The 20,409-nt window shown below is 44.4% G+C and overlaps 4 protein-coding genes across 5 annotated transcripts; 2 read left to right on the forward strand and 2 right to left on the reverse strand.

The window, feature by feature from the left end:
- Window positions 1–1,017: 1,017 nt before the first annotated feature.
- Window positions 1,018–4,581, reverse strand: LOC120832623 (serine protease HTRA2, mitochondrial). The gene is made up of 8 exons (XM_040199043.2): window positions 3,723–4,581; window positions 3,226–3,430; window positions 2,424–2,618; window positions 2,252–2,284; window positions 1,978–2,086; window positions 1,792–1,861; window positions 1,602–1,697; window positions 1,018–1,480 (listed from the first exon to the last, which is right to left on the reverse strand). The coding sequence occupies exons 1-8, from the start codon at window positions 4,181–4,183 to the stop codon at window positions 1,315–1,317; spliced, it is 1,335 nt and encodes a 444-aa protein (XP_040054977.2). The 5' UTR covers window positions 4,184–4,581; the 3' UTR covers window positions 1,018–1,314.
- mis18bp1 (MIS18 binding protein 1) lies at window positions 4,461–10,856 on the forward strand. Of its 2 annotated transcripts, none has more exons than XM_040199025.2 (16): window positions 4,461–5,627; window positions 5,711–5,848; window positions 5,920–6,209; window positions 6,402–6,475; window positions 6,567–6,688; window positions 6,864–6,954; window positions 7,122–7,243; window positions 7,399–7,556; window positions 7,669–7,735; window positions 7,823–8,534; window positions 8,623–8,801; window positions 9,245–9,393; window positions 9,478–9,617; window positions 9,702–9,783; window positions 9,904–9,958; window positions 10,195–10,856. In XM_040199025.2, exons 1-16 carry the CDS (start codon window positions 4,781–4,783, stop codon window positions 10,293–10,295), a joined length of 3,327 nt encoding a protein of 1,108 aa, XP_040054959.2. In that variant the 5' UTR covers window positions 4,461–4,780; the 3' UTR covers window positions 10,296–10,856. The 2 variants fall into 2 exon arrangements, with proteins under 2 accessions (XP_040054959.2, XP_040054960.2); XM_040199026.2 differs by having other exon boundaries at window positions 4,635–5,627; window positions 9,260–9,393; window positions 10,195–10,459.
- Window positions 10,195–16,745, forward strand: tpp1 (tripeptidyl peptidase I). Its single transcript, XM_040199042.2, has 13 exons — window positions 10,195–11,265; window positions 11,704–11,778; window positions 12,172–12,311; window positions 12,415–12,565; window positions 12,876–12,997; window positions 13,131–13,315; window positions 13,434–13,632; window positions 13,827–14,015; window positions 14,173–14,245; window positions 14,483–14,603; window positions 14,680–14,841; window positions 15,069–15,194; window positions 15,623–16,745. The coding sequence occupies exons 1-13, from the start codon at window positions 11,255–11,257 to the stop codon at window positions 15,761–15,763; spliced, it is 1,695 nt and encodes a 564-aa protein (XP_040054976.1). The 5' UTR covers window positions 10,195–11,254; the 3' UTR covers window positions 15,764–16,745.
- Window positions 16,623–20,371, reverse strand: yy1a (YY1 transcription factor a). The gene is made up of 5 exons (XM_040199045.2): window positions 19,775–20,371; window positions 18,814–18,964; window positions 18,448–18,508; window positions 18,121–18,279; window positions 16,623–17,898 (listed from the first exon to the last, which is right to left on the reverse strand). Exons 1-5 carry the CDS (start codon window positions 20,265–20,267, stop codon window positions 17,716–17,718), a joined length of 1,047 nt encoding a protein of 348 aa, XP_040054979.1. The 5' UTR covers window positions 20,268–20,371; the 3' UTR covers window positions 16,623–17,715.
- Between the last annotated feature and the right edge of the window lie 38 nt (window positions 20,372–20,409).

The raw sequence follows: 20,409 nt of genomic DNA on the forward strand, positions 1-20,409 counted from the left end.
CTAAAATGAGAGTCTCCGTTCACTGCTGGACACTACAATTTTGCCCTCTTATTTTCACGACCTTTCCAAGAACCCTTCCCGTCCCTCGCCCCCTCCCGTCCCCTTATTTATGTAACGTATGAGTTTTGATTACAGGCTGGCTGGTGCCTGTGCACCTCGTGATAGCTGCAGCATTCCACCATAGCAGTGTCTGGGCTTTGGTGCAAGGGAGTCAGGCATCAGAAGAGGTCCCAATTATCTATTTTGTTGTTTTGGTTTTGTTTCCTCTCTATTCCGGGGAATCTCTCGGCACACGTCACCTCGACAGATGGTCCCTTTTCCAGCAGGTCGCCACAGACTCTGGCTCTACTGCCAGCAATGTATTGTAAGCTTCAGTCGCACAATTTATATTTTCTTAAAAAGAAAAATATTACCAGCAATATATATTAAGCCTTTTTAAAGTCGTTTTAATGGGATTTGATCAAGTACATTTTTCCTCCCATACTTGTATGTTGTAGTACTTGTACCTACGAAGATGTCACAAGTGCAGTATGAACACGTTCAGACCCCAGGTGGTTTGAATGTTTTCTCCATTTAGCGCTTCTTTGATGTAAATGCATTTGTGTGTAGCAGTCCAGTACCTGTCACTTTATTACTTTACTGTAAGTGTGTGTTACTGTTCATTAACCAGGGAGATTACTCAGTGTGGTTTCCCAGCTTTGACTCTTACTATGGGATCGGAGAGTAACTGCTTCACTTTTCTTTTTGCTTCTCATCATGGATGTTTGGCATATTTCTTTAACATGAAGTAAATTCGTGTTTTGTTTTTACTGTGAGTGAAAACTCAAGAGTCCTTTAAATTAGTGGAATATCCCTATTTTACGTGTGTGATCAGTCATCATGGTAGCACTTTTGACTTGACAAACCGGTTTGCTCAGTTTAATGGCAGTCAGTTAGATACCGCTGATCTGTGCCATGTTATCGGTCTCACGCTTCTTGTTGCCGTCCAACAATAAATGGCTTCAATAAAGTACATTGTTCCAAGTTTGAGAAGTTTGTACTTCAGAAAAACTGTATTGTGGCCTGTAGAAACCATTCATCACATGTTACATGACTCATTTTGCTACTCAGCCAATGAATAAGGATTTCAGGAGGTAGAAAATACATGTTTGCTATGCTCAAACCCTGTGGATAAATAGTGGACTTTTTAGCTATTCTCTTTTTTGGAGTCTGGCAGATTCACAGATTACCAAATTCCATACAATACTGCAGCTCAAAACTTAACTTAAACTGTTCATGTGACTGTCTCACCCTTATGTTAACATGAACATGAAATCACTCGGTGCTCTCTGGAGTAATTTGAAGCCGAAGCAGCTGATGTCCTCTCTGCACCACTGTGGTGATTTTGTCGCCGCTGCGGACGGCCTGGTAGATCTCCTCCGAGGTGTTCACCTTCACACCGTTAATCTCCACCACCACGTCTCCCGGTAGCATGCCAGCTCTGAAACAGGGTGGGCAGCAACACATCATAAAAGTTAAATTCCTCGCCTACCGCTGTAAATCAAGTACCACCTCCCAACAATGAAACACTCATTCCGTCCACGGTCCTTCTGTCTGCTCACCTGTCAGCTGGTGAGCCCAAAATCACTCTGTGAATCAAGATGCCATATGCGACGTCTGGGAAGGACCGGTCCCTCAACTTCAGCTCTGAAATGATGCTGGGGCAAAAGGAACCGATCAGAAACATCTGGATTTAGACACAGTGGTGCCAGCTCTGCTGTAACTGCAGCTTGTTTCAGTGGGAGGTCTTACCTCGGCGTCAGTGTCAGCATCATCACGCCGATGTACCGCCGCTTTGTGGCCGATTCACCGGACCGAGAATCTTCAAGTAGAAGCGCAAAAAGCAAGATGTGTTAACATGATTTACTTTGAAAAGTTGAATGTCATGAGACCACGCGAGCGTGAAAGAGGGTGTGATGTGCGGCTTTTGATTCTTACTCTTCTTTTTTGCTGCTTGGTCAAGAAAAAGTGTGAGGCGATCTGATGGAATAGCAAAAGAGATCCCTGGAGTGACCTTCATTGTGTTTATTCCAATGACTTCACCATCCTAAAAGGAGGAAGAGGAGGAGGAGAAACCCGTTCAGACAGAATGTTGTGCTTTTTTAAGTGTTCCTTTTAAGTGAATTGTTTCAACCGCATTACACCAATATGAATATTCCACGTCAGAACAGGTCTGATCACAATAAACAGGTAAACCAGACCTGTGACTCACCAAGTTTATCAGGGGACCTCCAGAGTTTCCAAACTGCAAAACAACGGTTACACGTGAGTTCTGAGTTACTGTAAATTGTTCCTCAAATGTATTTGTCTGTCTGGCCAACTGACTAATTTGAAATCAAAGCAGTACACGTATATCCTTTTAACAGTTATTGCAGAATACTCACATCTATGGCTGCATCGGTCTGAATGTAGTCCATGTTGGAATTGGACAGGCCCAGCTCTTTACTGCCTCTCTGTACCGAGCTGACAATTCCTGACGTGATTGTGTTACGTAGAGAGAACGGGCTCCCCATGGCTACCACAAACTCTCCTTGTCGAACATCGGACGACCGGCCGAGGGCGAGCGTGGGTAACGGACTCTGGGATGGAAAGAAAGCACAGCTCAACAGCAGCTCAATGCTCAATTCATACATAAGAAAGCCACTTCCTATTTCATCAATCCCCTCATTTTTCCCCCAGTACACTTGGAGTGACCCGTTCATGCAAGTGTACGGTTTTATTATAAAAATGCTGGATCAGCCTTCTGTTATTCTATCACAGTAATGCCTTTCAATGGGGAAATAAGAACAATATTGATTCTCCCATAGTGGTATATTGGCATGAATTATGAATTCCAGACTTTTATTAAATTGTCAGGCAGAAGATAAACTATTTAATCTGACTACACAAAAGGTGCTATGATCTGACGTAGCTGATCGACCATGACACTGCATTATGTACTGTACAGGGAACATTGAGGTTTTTTTAACTAATATGTAGACAACTACTGAGGAGGTATGTAGCAAAAAACAAAATGCTCACAGTCTCCTTAATCAAAAGAATAAAGTTTAAAGTCAGCAACACTAAATGTCACCTGCAGGCTGGCGGATTGTTAATAAACACACCACTCTGACGGAAGCCAACGCCGTTGCAGTGATAAGATACAAACAAGCACTAATCTCTTTAGCAGAGATCTCTGCCGCTCACCTTTGCAGAGATTTTGATGGTGGCGATGTCGGCCACTGGATCCACATCTTTCACGGTGGCGTTGTACGTCTCTCCGTTGGTGAGCTTCACCCGGACGCCTTTCTTGTTGGCCACAACGTGAGCGTTGGTTACAATGAGACCGTCGCTGCTAATGATGAATCCAGAACCATTTGAAACTGGGACTTCTCGGCCTGAAAATGGATGTCTGTGAAAAGAGGAAAAGCAGTCGATCTTATTCCCCTTGAAAGCAGATGTATTATTAGGAACAATCCACACAGATAGGAAAACCTAAATGTTGTTTGAGGGCCCACCTTAAGGCCCTCATCACATTAGATATTAGGATGAAGTAGTGAACACTCATATTTACCCAAACACTTGTACTGTATAAGAAACACTAATCAAAATAAGCTCTGATATATGAAGTATGGTGAAAAAAAAAGGAATTTACAGTGGTAACATAAAATAATATCCATGTACCCCCCCTTCAGTCCACTCACCTCCCCACGATTTCAATGTAGACGACAGCTGGAGTGGATTTCTCGACCACATCTGCAATGAAGTTGTATTTGAAACGGGGGCTGTCCGGTTTAAACGGAGAAGCACACTCGGCTGACGACAGCACGAGTTCAAGAAAGCGCCCCGAGATCGAGTCTCTTCCGTCCTTCACCTGTTCATGTTTTTCACTGACCAGAAGCCCCGCGCCGCAGAGTCCCAGACCCACCGACAGCGGCACGAGCAGAGGGCAGCGGGCGGAGTTCCGACCACCTTTTCGGTCCCACTCCGCCGAGGGTACCCGGTCCAGGCTAGCGGTCCCCTCGGCTCTGCTGTGGTCACATGTTACCGCAGGGGACCCCCGACCGACTGTCCTCCCGCCCGCAGAGTGGAGTCCACGGCTCTGACACCGAGTGTGTGTCCTGAATGCTGACAGAAGACACCTATTGAGAGGAGCTGCTGCCATGTTGCATCACTTTAACAACACCGGTTCCAGAGTGTTAAGCCTGCCGACTTAGACAGCAATGAATATCCAATTCTATTTAAAGTTATAACATTCCCGTTTCTATTAAGTGAACTAGTCACGCTGTTCATATATGTAAAACAAATGCCGTACAAATACTTTCTTTTTTTTCCCAATGTGACACTTGATTCGGACAGCGACAGATTATAACGCGACAACCTTCACCCGGAAGTGTGACTTCGAGTCTGCGCAGAAGGCTTCTTCTTCTTCGTTTGTCGTTTGCACTTCGGACGCAACTTGTCTCATAACTGGTTTGACAAATCAAACACATTTAGAAAGTAAAATATAAAAAATATTGATGATAAATACAAATCATAAAGTAATGAATCCATATTGTAAACAAATATAATTAGTTGCTTAGATATCAATATGGTGAACGGGGGCGGAAGTGACGTTTTTATTTTGACTCTACGTCACGGGTTTCTAACCAAACGCGGGGGGCGATGCGAAATTTGAAATGTGCGAGCTAGCGAGCTAGCGAGCTAGCCGCTAGCAAACGCCTCGAATGTACAGCGATCGTTTTTATTTTTCCTAAAGACCATGGCGTCGTATCATCATTTATTACGCGAAAAAACACCACGGTTTGAATCTCCCGCTAAGGTGTTCGCCAAACTCAAGTCGAAGGTGCAGAGAGAAGAGACCGAGGAGGAGACTTTTAGAGGCAACGACCCGCGCTGCAACAACAGGGACAAACACGTAACTGTTTTTATGTCACCAACGAAGCGAGCAGAGAGCACCTGGATCACCGAGGAGTTTAAGGAGAATCGCAGGTGTGCTTCCTATCGCGATGAAGCCCAGGCCTTGACGCTCTCGCCTATATCGAGTCCTCAGAAAACCCCCCGGCATTCAGAAATGATCAGCAAGCAAGTGGAGGAAATGCGTCCGGTTATAGGAACCGGTCATGAATGCACACCGAGGAAGAGGGCTTTCCTCGAGTCGACAGCAGTGTCGAGCAGAGGGGCCTCTGCTGCCGTCAACAGAGCAGAGCAGATCCACACGCAGGCGCCTCACATCGGAGACCCGGGTGCCTTCAAGGTAACCAGCAGGACTCCAGTAAAGGTGCAGCCAGAGGACGGTGACCTTGAAAGCAGCGTGTTTCTGGAAGGGTGTGCTCCTCCTGACAAACTCGGGCCTCCAGCCTTCACGTTCTCGCCCATGAGAAAGAAGTTAAAGCGAGATCGGGAGCTGCGGGAGTTGAACAGACTCGTCAGCGATGAACCCAGAGGTCCGCAACAAGAGAGGAAAACCTCCAGTGCTTCCAATGGGGGCAACAACGCTTGCACTGAGAGTTTGGGTAAAGTCAGATGTTTATCTGCTGACCCATCCGAGGTGAACCAATTCACCCATGAAGCCGTGTTCCCATCACCGAGATCCATCGCAATGAAACGTGAGGCGTTATTGCTGTTTTTTTTAACATGTTTTGTTGATGTCATTCCTAATTGACTGATTCCTCTTTGGTGTTTTGAACAGGTTACTACGTTCCTTTGGAAAAACCACTTCCAATGTCTCCAGCTAAGCTGTTTGCTTACATGAAGAAGAGGGAAAGTCAAACGAAGCAGGAGAAAGTTGAGAAAGTCAGCAGCATCACAAGGGATCTCTTCGATCCGAGTGAGTGCGCGATGAAGAGTTCTCACTGTGCACTCATGCACACATGTTTTCACCTGCTTTCTTTTCTATAGGTGAATTCCATCAGTGCGGAGACACGTTGTCTCCGTCCACAGTTCACAACACGGGCGAGGCGGAGGACAGAGCTTTAAGAAGGGCTCCAGAAAGTGTGGCTCCTGTTGTCCGGTCCAGAGCCGAGTCAGCTGGCAGCGCATCGGACACGGATCCCTCGGAGGAAGGTTTGAGCCAACCTTTACTGCTGGAGGACCCGCTCGTCCTCAACACGCCACAAATCTCCATACCAAAGAAGCAGGAGGCTGTGTTCAAGCGAAATAAATGGCGCCAGGGCACAAAGTTCCCAAATGTGAGTAAAAACATGTTGTGTTGTCTCTTATAGTCCAATATGAAGGGAAAACGACCGTTATGTTGATTTGTTAAACAAAATCAGACTGTGTTCCATTTTGTTTTGAGGATTTAAAGCCATGTATGAGATCAAATGGGAAATTGAACCGGTTATAGGTTCTTATCGGACGCGTGTCCTTTTCGCCTTTGGCAGGAGAGTGTGATTTATCTCGAAAAGTGGTTTCTGAGGAAGAATCACAAGGGCCTGTTTGTTGATGGAATCCACCGGTAAGTGTTTCTTGAGAGATCGTTGAATCAAAAAATGTATGTTGTTCAATCTAAAAACTTTTGTACTTGTACTTTTGTACTTTCCACCCAGCGAGGAAAGGATACCATGGAACAGTAACATCGTTGTGGACAGAGTCTCTAATAACGTGGTGAAGACTGTCTCCGGCAGGATTTACGTCCTGGTCAACAGGATGAAAATGAGCTCTGACTCAGGTAGGCCAGATAATGTGTGAGTAAATATTTACTAATGACAACATGTTGGATTTACCCCCAAATAATACAGAAATGCATAAGAAAAAAAAGGACATCTGGCACAACTCATGCTAATCGAAGCTGTTTGTGGATTAATACTTTTTTAATTAATAAACGTCTCACTTAACACCTGCAGGGTTACCCAAGTGGCTTTTGAAGAAGTTTGCCAACGGATTTCCTCCAGACTGGGACGCCCTTTACAAGAGATTTCTGTCCGGCGCAAGCGAGTAAGAACACAAAAACTGTTCTCTTTATGTTGTTACAAATAATTAAATATAAGAATATTTTGTCCTTTGCTCGCTCTGTTGAATTTTTGAAAGCATGAAAAATAAATGGTTCATCATATTCACAAATGTTTTATTTTTAAAGATCCATCTTTTGTTGTGTTATGAAGCAACTCCAGCAGAAAACCCGAGAGGAACAGTCAGGGAAAAGGCGTCGCGTCAAAGACTAAATCCGAGGCGTCCTCCATCGTCGCCGCTGTGAAGCGACATAGGAACATTTCTCCAAAGACGCGTGAGTGCGACGTAAACGCTTTCGGTGACAGCCTGGCAAATAAATGCCATGAACAAGAATGTTTTCAGGCTTCAATGACGGCAGCTTCCTACACCCGCGAAAATGCGTTCAGGAATCCACCGCAGCTGCACGACCTCTTCTCTCCTCTTCTCCAGCCGATCCTCTTCCTGACCCCCCGTCTCGTCTCAACGTGTCCCGAAGTGGTCGCGTGATCAGGCCACCTCTGGAATATTGGAAAGGAGGGAGAGTCATTCTGGATGCACACATGAATGTGACCATCCACGAATGTTATGATACCTCCATCCACATGCCTGTAAGCACCTGAAGTTGAGGTCGTGAGTTGCATGATAATATAGAATTTTTGTTTGACTGATTACAAACAACTCATCAACGTGACCGTGTTTAATTTCTGCAACTTAATGCAGGTCTCTAAAACCTCGTCTGCGAGAACATCACAGAAACCCGTCTGCGTGTTGCTGCCCTGCAGTGAAGGTAAAAACAAAAATGGTGCCGTGGTCATGAAATTGGGAGTTAAGTAACGAGCCGCATGCCCACAAACCTCCTTCTGTGTCTCTGCAGGCCGTCAGCAATGTGAATCCAACGGCGAGAAAGAAGAGTCGGTGCTACGGAGAAGGGTCAAAGCTCCCTCGCGCAAACACAACGGCGCCCAAGTGAGAGGCGAGAAGAGGCCCTCCTATTTACCCCAAACCCCCGCGGAGACCCCCCCGAGCCCTAAGGATTGGTCTGGCAGACAAACGAGGTCCCACCGAACTCATCCGGCTGCAGAGAAAACGATGCATGTGGACCCTGTCCCTCAAAAGCAAAGGGAACCGCAAAAGTCTTCAACAAAGAGGTCACAAAAACAAACGCGGGACACCACGAGGGCTGCAGCGAGGGTCTCGGGTAGGGAGCGGACCGTCCCAGCACCCCGAGGATCAGCTGGTGATTATGGATCATCAACGTTGTCCGAGGATGGGGTCAATAGGGGAAAGAACTCTGGGAAAGAAGTGCACGGAAGGAGAGGCTGTAGAAATCTTGACAAGTGCCGGCCGAGCTACATGTTCCCGTCGAGCGACTCATCAAATTCCTCTGAGTTTGAGAAGGAACTGGAAAAGAAAACCAAAGTAACGCAAACGAAACACAAACAGAGAAAATGCACAAAGTCTTCATCTCCCACAAAGTCTTTGCCTAAGTTGACACGGTCCAGCAGGGCGAACAAAGCGAGCGCACCGGTTCGACGAGATCAAGATGCCGACGGGTGGACAGAGGCGGAGCTTATGAAGCTACAGGAGTGAGCTCAGATAACTTACACAATACACATCCTTGGTGTCGTAACCTCACGACTAAACAAGGGTTCATGTGCACGTTGTGGTTTTTAGGGCCGTGTCCTGCCATCCTAAGGGCGGGGCAGGCTACTGGGCCAAGGTGGCGAGGATGGTGGGAACGCGTTCTGCAGAGGAGTGCCACTTCCAGCACACATGCCAGGAAACCTCCCACACGCCTCCGAAGAGAGCCAAGAAACCCAACAAGGTCAAGTTGGAAGCGCCTAAACATACAGGTACAGCAGGCTTTCAGTTTGGGACGTAATCTCCCTTTATCTGATTTTAGGTCAACTTATTAACACATTCATGCATAATGACACAATGTCCTCTACGTACAAATTACAAAACATCGCAATTGCAGAAACAAATCTGTAGAATTTATGAAGTGCAAAATATTTAAGGGATTTCAAGCAGATTCCAAACATTTCGAATAATTCTTTTTATGTGAGAGTGAACAAATAAGTGGAAAGATCTTTTTTTTCTGGCAAATAATATCTACGTATGTTTTTATTGTATTACATCATGTAAGATAAGATCAAATAAGATATTCCTTTATTAGTCCCACAATGGGGAAGTTCACAAGCTTGTGGCAGCAAAGTGGACCGTGCACACAAGATACATGTTTTTTTTTTTTGTGTATAGTGTTTTTTTATTTAGTAAAATTAACCGATTTGTCCAGCTGTAATCTCTGCAGATCATCCGGTGATATCTGCACGACTGGGAACCTTAAAGAGAAAACAGCAGGTGCGTCAGTTCCTGGAGGCCATGCCCCGAGAAGATGTTGAGGACGTCTTCAGCTCTGCGTACATGCAGAACAAACGTTATGAGGTTTGTTTGTCTTTTCACAAAAAAAATGTATGGGCACCATACAAAATGACAATGATAACTGTCTTTGGGTACCTCGGTGCATAGATGCCCTCCATGTGCCCGAGTGACCAGGACTTCCCATTGTCAGAAATGGTGCCACAGACACCCATGTCGACAGGTTTCCCTGAAGTGAAGACTCCTCGTTGTTTGCAAATCACTCCCGGCATGATGGGTTCCCCAAACAGGTGAATGACGTCGACTTCTGCGTTCCAGCTCGTAAGACGTGATCTCGGTTCAATAAATAAACCACCTCTGTCTTGATTTCAAAGGACCAATGGCGACAAGTTGGTCTATAACCTCCAGAAGAGGATGAAAAAAAATCGGTTTAACGCCTGCAAACCGGCTGCTTCGGTACTTTTTAAATATATATACATAGATATTCATTTTCAGAGGTTCCTGTTTTGATGCATGTGTTCTGTGGTTTTTTTGTTTTGTTCGAACAATAGCCATTTCCTGCTTGGTTTCTTTCAGAGCTTCACACCCACGCCATCCGTTAAGCGAACAATGAGGAGATGTGGTAACACGGGTATGATTCTTGACAATTATAAAAATACCTCTACATTATACTAACTTTAAAATTTACAATGATTGTATTTTATTAAGAGCGGTAGGACTGTCTATTGTTAACGCTGGAGTTTTGTTACATTGTGAGGAGTTCTGAGTTTTGTCCACTGTATGTAGCTGTGTTTTAGAACATTTCTCACAGTAAGATTGTCAGAAATTAGTTTCAAAAGTTGTATGTTTCTTTTTCCTTTTTGCTAGAAAATGACACCTTTCACGTTTGGGAGATGTTCCCGGGGAATGATGGTGCGCTGCCTGAAAGCGATGAGGATGAGGATTTTTACTACTTGGACAACGCGTGATTTGCGCTGAAACATCACATCTCTCAACAAAAAAAATAAAATGGTTTTGCATAAACTAAAATCAATACAGTACATATATATAAATTTATTTTTTCTTTAAAGCCATAGTTCTAATGGTCAGTTGTTACTATACTTTTAATAAACATTCTTTTTTTTTTTTTCAACATCCTGTATTCTCACTTTCTAATGACCTTTTTTTAACACATCATATTGGGTTGGGACAGAAACGCTGCGCAGATGTCTGTGTCCTTCTGGTATCTGAGCCAATTTAAATATTTTTTGTTACGCCTGCTGATTGTGCTGATTTATATTTATTTAAGTTGTTGTTGTTTCCCCTCCGTTACAGGAGATCCTTTGACTATTTTGGTGAGACCTTTTTTTCCAAATACTGTAATGTCTTTTTATTACCTTTTTATTAACACACTTTATTTAATGTGTTTGTCGTACTATACGATTACCCCTTTTAACATTTTGTAAAATTAGCCCATGCAGAGGTCATGGAAAGATGTGAGGGAGAATAAGGACTCTGAAATAAAAACACAACCTTGGTTCTGGTGCAAATTGGAGGGAATGTTTTTAGCAATTATCAAAAGAATAGAATAGAATAAAGCCAGCAGAATCAGCTGAGGATGTCTCGAACAACAAACTATGCTGTGAAGAATAAAACATTACAGCCGCATTAGACCGTATAGTGGGCCTACTTTATTCAACTGGATTACACATTTGGCCACCAATCTGCACTCAGTGACCCACAATGACAAGTAAAATATATATCTATATTTTGATTCATTAAAGATCAAACAATCGAGTTTCTTACAAGGCCGTAGTCAAAGGGATGTCCGAAAGAGAAAAAAATAAAATAAAAGAAAGATCACGTGATGGCATGTCATGTGACTTATGCCTAGTCTACAGCTGCCTGTCAGACACATCTATGGACACACCAGCCGAGCGAGGACACGATGAACACGCTGTGAGTCTTTTTGGAAGTTTCTAGTCGTGTATTTAGTTTGATCGAGTCGGGTTTGCGTCAAGTCGATTCAAAGCGACTGTAACGTGGTGCACTTTGTATCGTTTCCGTCTTTCCGGTCAGGTTGACCTACTTCCATAACCGGCTAGCTGCCAGCTAACGTTAGCTGGCTCCAGCAGCACGCGCTAAGGCTGCAAAACAACACGTCTCTTGTTGTCCTGAGTAATAAGGACCCTTTAATGAATGAAACGTTTGAATTATATTTAATCTGTGTCTTTTATCTGCGGGTTCATTCAAAAAAAGGTGTCATTTGACGTGACGTTACTAGATGGTCACGTGGGAGCTTTGTTATGTTGTCGCACGGACGTAGCGCGCGTGTGTGGATGTACTTTGAATTGTCGTTTGTTTTATTTGACCGTGTTTGTTTCCTCCTTCCCCCAGGCTGACCTTGTCCTTCACCTTGTTGCTCAGCTCGCTGGCTTGGAGCGGCTATCTGGAAAGTGACCAAGATGTCTTGTGAGCAAATCCACTTTAAGACCCATTTCCCAAAAGCTCTTTGTCTTTTAATAAATCAAGTCTGTATCGCACCTTGGAATTTGACCGCTGAGCCTCAGTGTTTCTTTACAGTTATATTGGTAACCCAGATGTGAAGCAAAAAAGATGGAACTATTATTAATGTAACGGGAATGCCAGTTGTTTAATGTTGAAGAATCTTAACGAAACGCTTATAAACTCAATATTTCTGCATTCTTCAAAAAAAGGTCAAATTACTTTCATAATGATTGCACAATGGTTCAGTCAACCGTAGAACCACAAATTCACCAATCAGGGGATGTATATTCAGCTTCACAATGTTGGGAAAGTGGAGCCTCTTTTTTAGTAAAATATGAACTTGCGATCGCTCCTCAGGATACCAGACGACTGGACCAATGTGGGCCGGGTTGAACCCGCAGAGGAGCTGACGCTGACCTTTGCCCTAAAGCAGCAAAACATTGACCAGCTGGAGGAAATACTCAAACAGGTGTCGGACCCTGACTCCGCACAAAATGGTAATTGCCTTTTCTGGTAATTGCCGGTAGTCGTCACGCAAATAGCCCTTAAGATTTGGGCTCTAAAACAATGTTAAACTGATGAGACATTTGTCCTCCCCAGGTAAGCACCTCACCCTGGAGGAGGTCTCCTCCCTTGTGCGTCCAACGGAACTGACCCAGAAGGTGGTGCGCCACTGGCTGAAGAGTCACGGGGTTACAAGCTGCCTGACTGTACGCACTCAGGACTTTTTACAGTGCGACATGACTGCAGAGTAAGCATTTGTTTGGGCTTACTCAACAGTAATTTCCACTTGCTTTGGACACGGTTAATGAGAAAGTTGCCTTCTCTGCTCAAGTTCCCTTTTTGAGTAAATCCCTCCACGCGCTTATCTCGTGATACAGTTCCTCTTTTTGTGGCTGTTTGTGATCATAAATCTGTCTTGTCCTTCGTCTTAAACTCCAACCCTTGATAACATTTTTTTACCCACTGCAGCACGGCAGTAAAACAAAGGCACTATTAGGTATATTTTACTCTTAAGTTCTTCATACAAGATAAAGCAGTGCTTTGTTTTGTATATTCAGGGTTGCAGAGACGCTTCTTCCAGGTAGCAGGTTCCACCAGTACGTCAGGGATGGCCACTCTGTGGTACGGTCTTCAGCGCCGTACTCCGTTCATGATGATGTTCAGCAGCACCTGGACTTTGGTAAGAACCCTTTCTAAAATGTCATCTGTGATTAATGTCCGACACACTTGGCGAATAAATGTTTCCGATGTATATTTGGGTTCAGCTCTACTCATCGTTGCTTGGTGATGTTTTTATCTTTTTGTTTCCACAGTTGGGGGGCTTCACCGCCTCCCTCCTAATGGTCAGGACCTCCGCAAAGCCTCAGCGAACAGGAAGCAAAAACGTTCCAAGGCAGGGCTGCACCTAGGAGTGACTCCCAGCATCTTGAGGGCCCGCTATAACCTCACAACAGCCGATGTGGGAACCGCTCAGAATAACAGCCAGGCTGTAGCTCAGGTGTGGCCGTCTCACAACGTGTCCATAGACGTACGCGCCTGTCAGGCGTGTACCCGTCAGTGGCCGACACAACCAGGTGTGCTTTTTGTACTTTTGACTGAGCTTCTCCTCTGTACAGTTCCTGGAGCAGTACTACAGCCCTGCGGACCTGGCAGAGTTCATGTCCATGTACGGCAGGAGCTTCAAGCATCTCTCTGAGGTGGACCGGGTCGTGGGCACGCAGGGAGCAGGAAAGGCCGGAATCGAGGCAAGTCTGGATGTGGAGTACATCATGAGCACAGGAGCAAACATCTCCACGTGGGTCTTCACCAATCAAGGTGTGTATGTGAAACGTTTTGTGTGTGTGTGAAGAACTTTAAAATTGAAAAATAATATTGACTTTAGATTTTATTTTTAGATAAAAGTGATTATGTTAAATCTAGAGACACTAACCATAAATATATGTGGACCAAGTGTATAGTTGCATTACAAGACATCGGGTGTTTAGCATGGTTTCATATTGGTCTTTCAGGTCGTCATGAGTCCCAGGAGCCTTTCCTCCAGTGGATGGTTCTGCTCAGCAACATGTCCGACCTGCCCTGGGTTCACACCATCAGCTACGGAGATGACGAAGACAGCTTGTCTACTGCATACATGATGCGCATCAATGCAGAGTTTATGAAGGCTGGCGTCAGGGGAATCTCGTTGCTCTTCGCCTCTGGTCAGTAAGGAGGAAGCATGCCGAACACCTTCCACATGAATTGAAACTTTGCAGCACACAAGGGACAACTTCCCCAAACCACCCTTAATTGTCTATACTGTGTCAGCAAATTCTGACTTTCTTTTAGTTAAAGCTAACATCTTTTTTTCACATTCAGGGGACAGTGGTGCAGGCTGCAAACATTTGGGTAAAGACCAAAACTCGTTCAGGCCGAGTTTTCCTGCATCAAGGTAAAGCACTTCTGACTGCAAAGCGGTTTCTGCCATCTGCACAGGGCTTAATAGAGCAGTTGTGCTCTGTATTGATGTTTTGCATATCATATAAAATTCAGAAAGCAAACGATGAATTTAGCCTGCAGTGTGTTTCCTAAAAGGTTGATTCAGTGTTTTTTTAACTAGTATTGTGCAGGTCTAATCTCAAAGGGTGCGGGGAAAGCCTTCAATATATAATATGCCTCCTGTTCACAGCCCATATGTGACCACAGTAGGAGGAACATCGTTCAAGAACCCATTTAAGGTCTCGTACGAAGTTACAGATTACATCAGCGGAGGAGGCTTCAGCAACGTCTTCACGATGCCCGACTACCAGGTGAAGAGATTCGGCCGTCGGCTCTCATAGGTTCTGTTATTGCCGTCACTTATGCTGTGTGTTCGTGTTCCTTTAGGCCGGTGCAGTGGAGGGGTACCTGAAGACTGTAGCAGCAACCCTTCCTCCTCAGTCATACTTCAACACCAGCGGAAGGGCCTATCCAGACATGGCCGCCCTGTCTGATAACTACTGGGTGGTCATCAACAGAGTGCCTGTCCCCTGGGTGTCTGGAACCTCGGTAAGACATGTCCTACTTTGATATGCTGGTTACCGAATGAAGCGTTGGCCATGTGACGGAACATTTAAAGCATTCTGTTGAGAAAATAAAAAGGAAAGAGCACAATATAAAATAAGCATCAAATCTAAACATGCAAGCAGGATATTTACATTGTCGTTGTCCAAAAACATTTTAGTGTAACAGTGGTTCCTTTTTTTTTTCTTTTCATCGATCGATCTACCTTCCAGGCCTCAACACCTGTGGTCGGAGGCATGCTGTCTCTCATCAATGACCAGCGGCTGCTGAAGGGCCGGCCCGTCCTGGGCTTCCTCAACCCTCGCCTCTACAAGCTCAAAGGACGAGCTCTGTTTGATGTAAGTCCCGTGTTTTCAGACGGTTAAATTGTTGTAAAGTTGCTCCTTGAAGCTTGTTTTTCCATCTCATTTATATGTAGATTCCGCTTTATTTGATAGACCTGTGTATTTAATCTAAATCTGTTGCAGTACCACCGCTCTGCCATGAGTTTGACATTTTACAAAAGTTATACTGTGTCAGAAAAGTGTAAATTAAATTATTGACATCATAGTTTAAGGGTATTAAAAAATAAAACCGCAAATAACTGAGCTGTAAGTGACTTGATGAGAAACACAAGACGATCGACGTGTTTTGTTCACTTTAACTGTGACTTGAAGCAGTACTGTTACACCTTCATAAAGGTTTCATGTGAAAAGAAAGCAGGCAGTAACCTTAGTCCACATACCTTGTTGTTGTGGTCTGTTTTCTAAATGCTTTGCATCTCCAGGTGACTGAGGGCTGTCACCTGAGCTGTTTGGACGAGCAGGTTCAGGGTAAAGGCTTCTGTGCTGCACCGGCGTGGGATCCGGTTACAGGATGGGGGACACCAAACTACCCCGAGCTGCTCGCTGCTCTGCTAGCGGAGTGAAAACCAATAGTTCCCCGAGTGCAACCTTCTGGATGGGCTCTGCTCTGAGAGCAGCTACTATACACACGAGTCCAGAGGGGAGGATGGCGAGATTTCTTTTATTCAGTGCATTTGCAGTCAAACACTGCGTGATTCAAGCCTTCAGAATTGTTTTTTATCTTTACATGTAAAGGATGCTCTTTGCTGCTTTTAGCAATACTCCAAAAGGCTTACAACCTTTTCCTCAACAATTTTAGGTCCTGGATGTTGTGGTGGTTTGGGTATTTTTACTGCTACACTGCATTTGAACTGACCCAGATTCCTCATGCTGCTGTATACACAGCAGGGGAAGTGTGGGTAAACTGGATACTATGCATAATGCGTGATATTGTTGGTCTATTTTGCCATTCTTCACTCCAGGGATGAGCTTGTTACAATGCAGTTTTATTTGAGGAAATTACTCTTTGCAATTCTAAAAGGTACGTGTGTATTTTAAATACACAGGCACTATACTATGGTGGTTTAAGATTTACAGGACCTTTTTTAACCTTGGTTTGTTGGCTCTGCAGCTACATGCCAACCAGATGCACTGCAATGTGGGTTAAATCATTTGGCGCAACAGTTGCACATGTCTTTGTTTTAACCCCTCAGATCGTATACATGTGATGTGAGAAAATTACTCAATGCATTGCTTATTGAAGATAATAAATGTTCGTTGATTGTTTAGGAATGTACAACATGCTTTTGCAAATCTAAATCTATTTTTTAATTAAGTGCCAAAGTGAGCTCAGATTCTTATGGAACATTTTAACTTGAAATGCACATTTTTGAATTCTCCCTAGCCTCTTTTTACTTTTGGCAAAAAAAAAGTAGGTGGACATTGAACTTGAACGACAATTTATTCAGCTGTAAGATGCCACTTTCAAGCTGTTCAAATGTAAGACGCAATGCAATTGTGTATTTGCATTGTGCTGAGAAATAAAAAGACCGTTTCTCCAAGCGAGGAGATGTTCAGTGAAGTCATTTATCAACGATTGGACATGGAAATAACTGGTGAATTTTAGCAACGTATTGTTAAAGCAATATCCAATATTGACACTTTGTCAATGTTACTGCAAATTTTTGCGCTCAAACAGTACTAATCAACAGAGGTTGATCGCTAAAACCCATTTTGCAGGCTCAGATTCATTTCCACTGCTGCTTCCGAAGTAAAAATAATTCTGTTTTATGTCGTGGTCCCAAAAAGCCACATTTTTCACCATTCAGCAGCTCTGGTATGTTTCTCTAAAATACATTGCTACTAAAATAGCTAATATTATGAACATGGGAATATTATTTTAACTGAGGACAGATTTGTAGTGCAAGGGAGAAAAACATTTTAATCGGTGCTCACTATTGAAAATGACATGGCTATGTATGATTTTGATATTGCGTTGTACAAAATGAATATATATGCAAAGACCACTCACACTGAGGAACGGCAGAGTTAAAACAAATTGTGAAACTTAAGAGCTGCGGGCACAATCTCACTGCAGACATCACAGAGCTTATGTCAAACAGCGTACAATATGCACACTTGGGAGTAGAAAATTTAAATGTGTCATTGCTGAGGATTGATGCAAATATTCTGAAAACGTTTCAAATGGTTGCGTTATGGTATAAATATGCCTTCCGTGCAGATCCATGAATTAACATCTTCACAAGAAGAAAGCTTAAATTGTTCCATCCAGGTAGCGCCAAAGTAGGGTAGAGCGAGAGATGCCTGAGGGGGGGGTGGGGGGTGTTCTCACGAGTTCCTTGTTTAAACCACCATATGTTTATCAAAAAGGCCATTTCCCAAAAAAACCTTTCTTGTAGAGCCCACACAACGGGACTCCTTGTTTCACAACCAAGCAGGCGGCGGAACGGTAGTTTGTCAAGCTGCGGCGGCGCAGGTCGAGTCCTCCGGCGTAGGCCCCCGCCGGTGTGTCTTTTCACTGGTTGTTTTTGGCTTTGGCGTGTGTGAGGATGTGAGACTTCAAGTTGGTCGACTGGGCGAATTTTTTGTTGCAGCCGTCGAAGGGGCACACGTACGGTCGGTCTCCAGTATGAATGCGCACGTGTGTGCGCAAGTTAAAGTCCAGAGAGAACCGCTTGCCGCAGCCCTCAAATGTGCACTGGAGACGAGAGAGCTCAAGTTAACGCCGCGACACGTCACAGATGAAACGTATCGTGGCAACAGCCATTTTTGTATACAGTGCCAGTAAAACGTTTGGACACAGGAAACTTGACCAGTACTTTATAATTGCTTTTCCACAAGGCAGCAGATATCCAAAAATCTTTCCTTGAAGCATATTTACAAACAATGACCGTTTCTTCATCAGAAGAAAAGGACTCACCTGGAAAGGTTTCTCTCCCGTGTGTACCAGTTGGTGCCTCTTCAGTTTCGAACTCTCCACAAATGCTTTGCCACACTCTGCACAGACGTGCACACGGGGCCCGTGGGTGTGCAGGTGCTTTCTCATCGCCGAGTTGTCCCTGAACATCTTGGTACATCCCTGAGCCGAAGAGAAACCATACCAAGCTCATCACTCAATTTACAACACATGCATGTTCTCAATACCGTAATGTCAACATACAACCGAGTAGGCTTCTGTTCACGCATGATGCCCATCTTTTGCATGTTAGAGTATATGCTGGTGTAATAAACAGACCAATGTACTCACTTTGTGTGGACAGGCTATCGTTCTGGGCGCATCGTCTTCTTTTACTTTTCTTGGCTTCATTCTGCATCAGAAATAAAAATTGATCACATTGTTATAGATTGTTTACACAAAAAAAATCCACATTCCTGAACAGGTAAGACACAACAATGCAGCATTTACTTAAGCCAAAATAAATAAATAACTCCTGGTGAAACTTGTGAAATGGGCCATGGCGACCCAGTAATATAAATCAATATTACATTAAATACTACACATCGCTGAGGGAACTGTGCTGGTTGAACCATGTGAAGTGCATTACTTGTTGCTCTTTAGCGCCAGTACAGTATGTAATTATATTCCTATGCTTGGGGTAACAAACGCCCATACCGTGCAAACTCTGCCAGCTGTTTGGGGTCTGAGAGGTCAATGCCTGGGATACCTCCAGGAGGAAGCTTCTTCCCTGTCATGTATTCAGAATAATCTGGAGGAGAGTTTTCCCCTGTGATCTGCTCCTCATGATCTATGTCCTTCTTGTCATCTAAATGGGAGGAACAGATGTGGTGATAATGAAGACAGTACAATGACATGTAGGGAAAAAAACAATTATTCAATTGAAGATAAACCCTCACGAGTATTTCCTGCCACTCTTAGTAATTTCTACTAATAGAAACATAGGACAAGAATTTCAGGTTTCATGGTGTTTAGTTATAAAAAAAAATAGTGGGGAAAGTAAAAGCACTAACTAATCACTTTTCACTAACTCCCTCATGCACAACGCCCGCAAGGAACTAGACAATTGAGACGTTGATGATACTTTGTAGGAATCGGTCGCAGTTTAAAACCATACAAGAGTTAAACGTTAAATATTTTATAAATGATGCATAACACTAGCAATCATTACGCTTGTCGTAGTCTATTGTATAGTTCACTGGAACCATATAATGTGAACTAATAATACACGTTCTTATCTTTAGTAATGTAAAGTACGGGGGGTCCCTGAAGGCACCACCGCTGCTAATGTTGAACTGAACTGCGCCACAGCGGCCTAGCGGAGCCAGCTGCACTCGCTCCCACACTCGCCGCCATCTTCGTCGGCCAAATAAACGCCATTTTTTCGGGCCGCCATACTTTCTAGACCGGGGAAATATGGCGGCGCCCATCGACACATAAAACATGGCTTCCCATAAAAACAAAACATTTCAAATGGGTATAAAGTGGCTCAGAGTTGGGAAATAGTTTCCACTTTAGCGGAGGAGCAGGCCTCGAGTGGGCCCGGTCACACCGCAAAGACGCGGAGAACAAAGCGAGGGGCCAGCTTGAAATAATTCACTCAAGACTCTGTACTTACCCGATGCCCACATAGTCACTGAAAACTCCCCTTCCAAAGTCTTTATCTGGACCTGCTTCTGTTCCCACTTCCTGCCCATTTCTCCCCCGCTCAAGTAGCTCTTTTTTCCTGCTTTCTTTCCAGACCTCTTCATCCGGCCTGTCGAAGAGCTTCTCCCGGCGACAGTAACAAGAGTCTGTTCGATATAGTCCTCCTCCACAGCCGGCACTGGGATGAGGATCTGGTCCTCAAACCCGTCATCGGTGTGCAATTCGGAGTCATCTTCGCCCACCACCTCTTCTCTTGTTTGCACCAAAATCACCTCCTGGTGCGAGTGGATCGAGTGCGGATCATCCGTGTCAAGAGGCTGTAACGCGATCATAGGCTGGTGTTCACCGTCGTCTCCAACAACTGTTGTCTCGATTGTCTCTACTTCGATTTCATGCAGTTCCACTATTTCGGCTGGCATTTCTGACCCGTCCGTTTCTATGTAAAGAGTGTCCCCTGACGCCATGATCAATGCAGAATTTCCGCCTTCTTATGTGCTATTTTTACACTCTCGTTTCCTCCTGTCTAAACTCTGCCTTCCGCCTCCCTCTCCTACAACAACTCTGCACTACTGTCCTGTACTCTCGTGGCACGACGCTCCAGTTCTG

This window comes from Gasterosteus aculeatus, chromosome 15, assembly GCF_964276395.1.
Source record: "Gasterosteus aculeatus chromosome 15, fGasAcu3.hap1.1, whole genome shotgun sequence".
Lineage (NCBI taxonomy): Eukaryota > Metazoa > Chordata > Actinopteri > Perciformes > Gasterosteidae > Gasterosteus > Gasterosteus aculeatus.